Source organism: Rhinolophus hipposideros (genome assembly GCF_964194185.1).
Source record: "Rhinolophus hipposideros genome assembly, chromosome: 3".
NCBI classification, from domain to species: domain Eukaryota; kingdom Metazoa; phylum Chordata; class Mammalia; order Chiroptera; family Rhinolophidae; genus Rhinolophus; species Rhinolophus hipposideros.
The window spans coordinates 103,470,581-103,479,956 of NC_138049.1; the positions used below are offsets into that span (position 1 = coordinate 103,470,581).

Genomic DNA, 9,376 nt, shown 5'->3' on the forward strand with positions numbered 1-9,376 from the left:
GGCCCGGAACATGAATGGATCAACGGCGGGACCCCACCCCCTTCCCCTCACAGAACACTTCACGGGAAAAAGGCGCCCCTTCTCACTGAGCGGGTGGAGTGGGGCAGAGCTGGTTTTGAACAAATACCCACAGCGGACAGGAAAGCAGGCACAACTTGCAGTAACACATTGCTGAACCGCCTGCTTTTTATTAGATACAACCGATAAATTATTATTCAAGTCAGAAACAAGAACACAGATTGTAACATACGTTCGAGCACAAGAAATCTGTGCTGAGCACACGGCCCCCAGGGCCCCTGCAGTGTCATTTGTCTCCTCTGGGTCGGCTGTGACCCTGCAGAGGCCTATGGGAAAGCTGCTGTGCCCGCAGCCGAGGTAGAAGGGACAAGGAGTGAGCCAGTGTCGGCAGCCCTTGGAGATCAGGCTGCTCCAGGCCCCTTAGTCCAGGACTCCCTGCTGCCTGGGAGGCCAAGGTGGCTTCTCTGCAGGCTGAACAGGGAGGCAGTTGACCCCTGGGATGGCCAGGCTAACCTCTGCCCCCAGGCAAGGGGTCAGGGTGAGGTGCTGAGGGCAGAAGTGTTGTTCAGGAAGCTGGCGAGGGAGCGCGAGGAGGGTGGGTCCCCTGGTGGAAGGTCAGGGGGCCAGATGTCTCAGGGTGGCCTGCAGAGACTTCCTAAGGAAAGTGGTGTTGAGTGCCAGGGGGGTGGCCATGCTCAGCCTCTGGGTCTCAGTGATCTGGGGAGAAGGAAGAATCCTGTCAGGACTGCAGCAGCTCATCCCTCCCCGCACCCCTCTGCCCCTGGGCTCTGTTCAGGAAGGAGAGAGGAATCCGGGGCACAAGGACGACGGAAGGACATGATGGCGCCCTGAGTGATGGAACTTCAGTATTTCACTGTGGTGAAGCAAAGACTTTGGATTCAGGCGGACCTGGGGTCAGTTACTAACTGCACAACTCATTAAGTCAGCCACATTAGTGACAGTTGACAATTACTGAGGTGCTTACTATGAGGCAGCACTTTATATGCATTAGTTTGTATAATCCTCACAACCCTCCCATTTACAGATGAGGAAACTGAGGTTCAGAGACACTCCACTGCGGCTGCCATATTCCTTCTGGGTCACACTTTTTCTGTGCTGACCATTGTTACAAACTCCTGACGGGTCTCCGCCTTGTATCTTCACTCCCTAACCCCTACTCCTTACAGAGGCCAGAGCCTTCTTTATGAAATGCAAATCTGACCAAGACACCCCAGCTGAAGGCCCTGGGATAACTCCTGGGGTCTCATATGGGAGGCCCTTCTTCCGGGATCTACAGAGGGTCTCCAGAGGATCCCGGAGCCTCCTCGGGTGTGCTTATATATTCAATTTTCTAATAGGAGCTACAGCTTTCATCAGATCATCAAATGGACCTGTGACTCCCAAAAAACCAACAGCCAAGAACATCTGGCCTTCAAGATGAAGTCCAAGCTCCTCACCATAACCTACAGGGCTCTCCATAAGATGCTACCATAGCCTGGCAATATGTCCTTGGGCAAGTTACTTTAACCTCTCTGAATCTCAATTTCCTCATCTATAAAAATGGAGCTAATAATAGTGTCTTCTCCTAGGGCTAACGTGTGGAATAAACTAGTGACTATGTATGTAAAGGGCTTAGAACAGTGCCTGAGACGTAGCAGGGGCTATGCAAGTTTTAGCTCCCGGTATTTTAGCTCTCTAACCTCATTCCCTATCACCACTACTCTGTTTTTAGGCCCCAGCTACAATGAACTACCTGTAAATCCCCTTGGACAGTCACTACTTACACTGTTTCCTTTGCCTGGAATGCCCTATCCTCCATCCCCACCCGTGATTACCACTCACCCTTTAAGAGCCAGGAAGCCTGTCCCAATTCCCGACTACGAACAAAGTTTAGTTGCCCCCTCTTCCTCTGCCACCAAAAGCCCTGGCTCCTACCAGATATTACAATGATCTGTTTTTCATCTCTCTGCTCTTGCTAGCCCAGCGTTAGGGGAGAGGGTCAAGTCAAGGACAGGAACTAGTTATGGTCACTGTTGATTCCCCAAGGCCCCATGTAGCACCTGGCCCACAGAAGTGTTGGCTGGAGGAATGAACTCCTAAGCAGTCTCACTCCCTAGGCCTGGGCTTGAACTTGTGGTTTCCCTGGCTAACATTCAGGGTTTTTTCCCCAGCAAACATCATGGCAGATTCAGAGCAGCAGGACCAGTCCTTGTAGCCCTATCAACACTCACGTTGGCCTGATACTTGGTCATCACTGTCAGCATGAGCTTGGCATAAGCCATGGACGTGGTGGCTGCCAGCCCCTCTTTACAGAGCTTGTCCATCAACACACTGAACTTCTCGGGGTTCATCTCCACCTGCACACATTGGGAGATAGGACAGTAGCACAAGAAAGGACCCTGCATTCAATTCCCAACTCCACCACTTCCTAAGTAGGTGACCCTGGGCAGATCACTTACCCAAACTAAGCCTCAGTTTCCACATCTGTAAAATGGGGCTCATAACATCTAACTCTGAAGACTGTGAAAAGGATTAAATGAGATAAAGCACAGAAAGCCTGGCACATAGTTCTCAGAAAATGGTGGTTACTGTTGCAAAGGCTCAGATTAGGACCAAGGGAGTCCAAGGATCCCTAGTCTGGTTTAGCGGTTGAAGATACACAGGACTGAGAGGTCCCAAGGGGTCCTGCTAGCATAATAACAACGGCTCTTCATAATTTAATAAACTATTATGCATCAGGCACCATTCGGAGCACTTCAGACCAATCATCCCATTTAAACCTCACCCCAGTCTTATGAAGTACATGCTATCATCACTCCCCTTTTGTAGACGAGGAAACTGAGGCATAAGGAGGTTATGTCAACATCTAAGTTATAAACAAGAGGCAGAATTTTATGTATTGACATGGAAAAATTGCCAATATACTGTTAAGTGAAAAAAGCAAAATACAGAATACTGAGCTTGGTGTTACCATCTATGTAGAAAGCAAAGGAAAAAAGTACATTTAAACACGTGTCCTCATAGATATAAAGCTTCTCTGGGAAGATTCCCCTGAAACTAGTAACACTGATGAGCCCCGGGGACGGGAATCTGGATGGCTGGGGCAATATTTTTCACTAAATCCTTTTGAGCTTCCAAAATTGTGAACACATGAATTTATTACCCATGAAAACATTAATTTAGACACATACATCACCACGTTGCTCCCCAGGCCACACAGCCAGTAATAGACGTTGGTGGGATTTACCATGCAGTCAGCTCTCTGCTACCCGTCTTTCGGGCCCCGGGACACTCCCTGTCGCAGGGCACCCTGCTGTAGGCAGCTGTCCTGCATGCCTCTCCCTCACCGATGGGACTGAACCACCGCAGCACTCTGTCCATCCCTCCTCAAGGCGCCTACTCACCTGCCGCTCCAGGAGTGACTGCAACACCAAGAACACCTCCTCCTTCCAGGGCAGCTCCAAGATCTGTCTGCAAACACAGGCCCCAGGGAGTCAAGCCTGGCCTCCCAGCCGAGCCTGTGTTTCTCCTGGTCCTACCCCAAGGCAGAGCAAGACCCCAACAGAGGAAGGAGTCAGAGCCCCCCTGCCACTGGTGGCTGCCCACTAGCCACTGCTGCAGAGCTACCCTCAGTGCTGAGAAGGCCACAACCCAAGCCCCCTGGGAGCTGACAATGACAGACTTGGCAGTGAGATGTACAAAGGGCTCCTGAAAAACAACCAGGAGTTGAGAGTACATCCCGAGTACAAAAGGTAAGGGACGAGGATGACGATGGATGAGATGATACACACGACCTGTGGAGCCCACCCCACGGTGAGGTCCACTCCAGCTGAGCTTCCTGTCCTACTGTGCAGTCCTCCGCCTGTCTGAAGAGGCAGCAGGTCACGTGGACAGTGTGGCTTCTTGGATGCACAGACTCGGGTTTGATCCCAAGCTTTATCACTTGCTGGCTGTGTGACCTTTGGCCAGGTCCCTTAACCTCTCTGAGCTTTTAAAGGCTGCAGCAGCACCTACCTCACAGGATTGCATGAAGACTAAGAGAGATAATGAATCTAAAGCACAGAGGGCTCGGTAAGTGGAGGCTGATATTTTTGAAACTAGCTCCTTCTCATATTAAACTTAGCATTTTGTAGTTCATGTTGGTGTTCAGTGGGGTCTTAACCTACTCGTTATTTCTATGTGTATCTTGACTTCCTAATTTTAATACCCAAGTTTAACACCAATTTAATAATTTTTGAGCACTTACTAGGTACCAAATATTGTGTTGATGTCTTTATATGGATTATCACATTTAATAACTAGAAAAATCATACGGAGTGAATATTATCCCCATTTTTCATATGAGGAAGCACAGGCTCAGAGAGATGGAATACCCTGTTTGAATTTGTCTGACTCCAGAGCCAGTGCTCTTAACTGCCGTGCCATGTTTCAACCACGCTGTGAACTACTTACTCCAGCGCCGGGACCTTGCAGCCTCTTCTCTGCATTTACCAAGGCACGTGGCACGGAAAACTGAAGTCCCAGGCTTGAGAAGGTGCATGGGATGGAACGTGCACGGGCCCAGGTGGGAAGGCACAAGCCAGGTTCAGGCAACAGTGAGAGGGGCACCTTGTCTTTCGGGCACAGGGCCTGGTGCCCAGCCTCCTCCAACTCCAGAATGCCAGGAGTGGGCTTGGCCAGAGGGAGAAGGTGGGAGTGGGGACAGCAGGGAGGCCTGCACACTCACCCCAGCATTATAACCCGCGTGTCTGGCTCCAGGGCCTCGTCCTTCATAAGGCAACACAGTAACTCTGTTTGAGCTGGACCTGGGTGAGGGACAGCAGAGGAGAGAAGCCTGGGAAAATGGCAGGAGAGGACAGGACTAGCAGGGATCAGAAAGCTCAGCTCATTCTAGGGGCATCGTCAGTGAAGCAAAAGGCTTTACTCGTTGGATACCCAACTCCTGCCAGGGCCACCCTGGCTGAAGGCTGGTTCCAGAATTACCGATTTCTGGGGCCCGGAGCACGGGGCCAAGGAGGGCTCTGCAGACGGAGTAGGTATACTTGGCACAGAAGGAAGTCAGGGCAATCCTGAGCAGGCGGGAGGCGGAGGAAGTCAGGGAGAGAATCTACAGCCAATGGGAAGGAAAATACTATTTAAGGCATTTCTTCTACCTTTCAATAAATGTTTATCAGACATGTTTTTCAGATGGTGATACATGTTACAGAGGGGAAAATAAGGTCTTTTATCTAGGACTCCCATGGACCCACCACTGGAAAAGACACATAATTCCCTTCCCCTGATCCCAAATCCCTTCAGCGTCTGGAATGGTCTGAGGCCCAAGAAGGAGGAATTAGATGCCATGTGGGTAGAAGGCCTAGGGGTCGATGCTCTTCCCTTGCCCCAGGCTGCCTGGACAGGCCAGCTGCCTGCAAGGCTGGGAAGCCCCTCTCCCAGCACCACCCTCTCAGGGCTCACACTCCCCCGCCCCCATTGTGCCTGGCAGTCTGACGGTATCCCAATGCACCTACTCGCCCAAGAAAGAGGCTTGTGGCCAGCACAGTAGCATTGCTGAGGCTAAGATCTGGTGAAAGGGACAGCAGCCAGGTGCAGACCTGCAGGAGACCTGCGTCCGAGAGCTGGGGCAGCTGCAGCTGGGCACACAGCAGGTCCACCTGCCGAGTAAGGGGGAGGACACAGGGACACTCAGTCTGTCTCTGCTAAGCTGTCTCAAGCCAACTGGGCAGCAGAAGGCGTCGGGCAAGAACACTCCAGGATAAGGTAAGGCTGGGAGAGCTACCCTCCTGGGAGGAGCTAAGGGCTAAAAGAAACCACTCAGGGTGACCCCTGCCAGAGATCAAAATACCCAACAGAATCCCCTCCCCAAATTTCCACATGGGCAGGGAAACAGAGTTAAATGGAAAAAGGCCTCAGGGCCAGGCAGTCTTCCTAGACTCACCTGGCTGGGGCTGCATTCATGGAGAAGCTGCAGCTCAGCTGGGGCGGCATCCTCCAACCCCTCCAACCTCTGGGAAGGCAAATCCCAAGTTAGGGCTGGCAGAGTGCTTGGTGACAAGTCACTGAGGCCACCCCTTCCACTACAGTGGCTGGCAGAGGACCCCGGAAGATGCTATCAGAGGACAGGAACTTGTCTGGGGTTAGACGACGTTATCTGTACTTGGGCGAAGGAAAGCCCTGCTGTGACAATCTTTAGACCTTCACCGCATCCTCCCACCCTCAAACAGCCTGTGCCTCACTGCACTGGGCTTCCCAGGGCCTGGCTGAGGTCCAGGCAGAAGGTGGAAGAAAGGCTATGAACAGAGTAGCGCCGGTTACCTCCCCGCAGGTCTTGAGCAGCTGCTGCAGCCTGGGAACCTGGTCCTGCAGAGAAGAGCCCAGTCACAGCCCAGCCCCTCCCCACACAGCACGGCCCCCAGCCCAGTCCTGGTTCCCTGTCCTGAGAAGGCCCCAGGTCAGTGGGAGCCTGTGGGCAAAGATGATTCAAGAGAGCCAAGACCATGAAGCCTACACCTTGAAAAGTGCTTAAGAACTCACAGTCGCCAAGGGCCGTGCTAATCCAGCTGTCTACACTAGCTCTGTCTGTTGCCTGCCATCACCCTAATGGGGGTAGACGCAGGCCTTGTGCTGGGAGGCAGGCTGGATGCTGGCACGATTCCCCCCAGCCCCACAGGAGCGGTGGCAGAGGTGGCTCTGAAGCCTGTCCTCCTGCCTGGCACCCTTTAACCGCATGTTATAGATAATTAGGCCAAGCGTTTCCTACCTCCAGGAACTCCCTGAGCTCAACCCCACCTTCCTTCCCCTTGCTCCATGGACTAGTTGTTCCAATGGGGAAAGAGCATCCCCACCGGCTTCCACCCTGGATAAGCCCCCACTCCTGAAGGATCACTCTAAACGCAGCCTCCTCACCCCAGTACCTGGAGAGCTTCGGGCAACTCCAAACTCTCGGCTGAGCCCTTAGCGTCCTCCAGGCTCTCACTGGCCTTCCTGGGCTCGGCCCTCACGGCAGGCTGGTTCTTAACGGGTGATGCGACTCTTCCATCTGCCAGGGATTCCACAGGTTCATGTCCAGCGCTCTCCTCATGACCTTCCTCTTCTTCTCTCCTCAAACACCGGACCCTTTTGGGGGCCCTCTCCCCTTCAGGACCGGCAGGCTTTTCCTCTGGCTCCTTTCTCCGTTTCCCAGGCCGCTGGGGGTCTTTGTCCTCCTCTTGTTCCTCTTTGAGGTGTGGAGACTGGGACGACTTCAACCTCCTGCCCCCTGGGCCCAGCTGCCTGCACAGGTCTCGGAGCTGTCTCTGGCACGTTTCAGACAGTGGGGACGCTCCCTCGATGGAGACCCCAGTGCCCACATCCCTTCGCAGCAACTCCCCCAGGGCTTGGAGCCAGGCATCAGCTTCAGGGCTTGGGTCCTGCTGTGCAATCTGCAGCACGGGGAGGAGCCTGCTTTCAGGCAGTGATGGCCTAACAGCCATCAACAGGGACATCAGGTTCCTCTGGCATAACTGGGGCAATCGCAGCAGCAATGGTTTCCTGGGTGGCAGAGGGAGAGCAAGCAGTTAAGAGAGTCTAGCTGAAAGCAACACAGGGCAGGCTGGGTAGAGCTAAAAGCTACGTGGCAATGGACGGACAGAGGGCTGGGAGGCAGTGCCTGCGGGTCAATGTGGATGGACAGGGGGACAGCACAAGAGTCATTCAACAAGTGTTCATTGAGCGTCTAGTCTACACTGGGACCTACCGTTTGACATCTATTTCAGCTCAAAAACTCACACTGAAACCTACTCTGTAATAGATCCATGCTCATTTTACATAAAAAAGAAAAGTGTTCCCAAACTTCTATTTCTACTTATCTAAAACACAAGAAAGTATGACAATTTTTAAAAATGGATTGGCTCTCCATATTCCGGTCTCCAGCCTAATTCTGAGGCAGGAGGGGTATCTAAGAAGAATGAAAGGCCCTCTCTTCTGACCCCTGCAGGCTGAAGGCGGCACCTGGCTCACTTTTTTTACTTTGTGTATTTTAATTAACTACGATAGTTAAGCGCATTTATACGGTATTATCTTTTTTAACAAAACGGAACCCTCACAAAATGGACACGACTTATAAGGACGCCTTAAAAGAAACTGAATACCAACGACAGAAGCCCCACCAAATAATAAAGTGGCAGAGCCGACACGTGTGCTCCCGGTAGGAACTGTCAGCTACAAAAAGAGGCAGAAGTTCAGTCCCCATAAAGACTAGAAATGATCAAGAACACCACTTAAGGAGTGATCTTGCCCTAAAATGTGTATTATGCTTTGAAAATTAATATAAAGCCACCACAACCAGATGCTTGTCATTTATCCCATTTTAAATTTCAATTTCTGTATACTTTATAATGTACGCATTGTAACATACGTCAGTGCGTCTATACTGGAGGTACAAATTCGGCTTTTTTAAGAGATGGAATATGCGCTCAAAATGGATTTGAGTGCACTGTTACTCGTTCACACCGAAAAGACGGCGCGCCTTAGGTCTGGGCGCGCGGCACCGGCCGGCACACAGTAGGTACTCAATGAAGGCGCCTCTCGGCACCGGGTGCGCGGCAGGGACCCCTGGCTGTGGGGCCCTCTCAGGGTCTCGGTCTTCTCCAGAAAACGGGGGTAGCGCCGGCCCCTGCCTCACATGGAGGTGGACGAAACGCGGCGCCCCAGGCTCCGCCGGCCGCCGGGCCGAGCACTTACAGCTGCAGCCGACAGTCCGGGCCCTCCACGACGGGCTCCTCCCGGCACAGGGCCTGGAGCACGCGGGCCCAGCAGAAGGGCTCCCCGCCGCGGCTGCCCCGCGCCCGCAGCACCCCCAGGCCGCGCCGCGCCCCGTCCGGCCCCGCCTGCAGCGCCCGCAGCAGGAGGCGGGCGGGGGCCTCCAGCTGCGCCCAGGGCGCGGGGTCCGCGCTCTCGGCCTGAGCGCGCGCCGCCTCTGGGGCTGCCATGCCCAGGGCCCGGTGCGGAGCCTCAGCTCCAAGGCCTGGGGAAAGGCAGGACTCCAGGGCTAGCCCAGACGCGGCGGCGGGCACCCTCCGGCGGCCGCCACCTTCCCTCCTCCGCGCCGCAGACGCGCCGGGACCCCTGCAGCCCGCGAGAAACGCGCGAGCGGTCGCGCGCGGACGTGAGGCGGGGCGCGAGGGCAGGCCGGAAGGGGCGGGGCCAGAGATGGTCCCAGCCGGAGAGGGCGGAGAAAAGGCCCGGCGGGTACCCTAGAAAGGGCGGGGCCACGGCCAGCGGGGTTGGTGTGTGGGCGGGGTCATACCAGAGAGAGTGGGTGGGGCGGGGCTTGATGGTGGGGCGGGTCCTCAGCTGCTGCCCCTAACCTTCCTCCACT

At 54.0% G+C, this 9,376-nt stretch overlaps 1 protein-coding gene across 2 annotated transcripts; it reads right to left on the reverse strand.

Annotated features, from left to right (window-relative positions):
• Positions 1-157: 157 nt before the first annotated feature.
• FANCE (FA complementation group E) lies at positions 158-9,101 on the reverse strand. Of its 2 annotated transcripts, none has more exons than XR_013993070.1 (10): positions 8,740-9,101; positions 6,933-7,548; positions 6,334-6,378; positions 5,957-6,025; positions 5,529-5,672; positions 5,002-5,125; positions 4,745-4,823; positions 3,423-3,553; positions 2,250-2,375; positions 158-735 (listed from the first exon to the last, which is right to left on the reverse strand). XR_013993070.1 is itself a non-coding variant. In XM_081044325.1 (10 exons), exons 1-10 carry the CDS (start codon positions 8,985-8,987, stop codon positions 634-636), a joined length of 1,620 nt encoding a protein of 539 aa, XP_080900451.1. In that variant the 5' UTR covers positions 8,988-9,101; the 3' UTR covers positions 158-633. The 2 variants fall into 2 exon arrangements, 1 of the variants encoding a protein (XP_080900451.1); XM_081044325.1 differs by having other exon boundaries at positions 3,423-3,489.
• Positions 9,102-9,376: the final 275 nt, after the last annotated feature.

Bases quoted from the DNA above. Each gene is read 5' to 3' on its own strand.
- FANCE (XM_081044325.1), bottom strand. From the start codon at position 8,987: ATGGCAGCCCCAGAGGCGGCGCGCGCTCAGGCCGAGAGCGCGGACCCC. The intron at 6,026-6,333 runs GTAACCGGCGCT...TTGCCTTCCCAG, and splicing joins TGCTCAAGACCTGCGGGGAG to AGGTTGGAGGGGTTGGAGGA. The intron at 5,673-5,956 runs GTGAGTCTAGGA...CTTACTCGGCAG, and splicing joins ATGAATGCAGCCCCAGCCAG to GTGGACCTGCTGTGTGCCCA.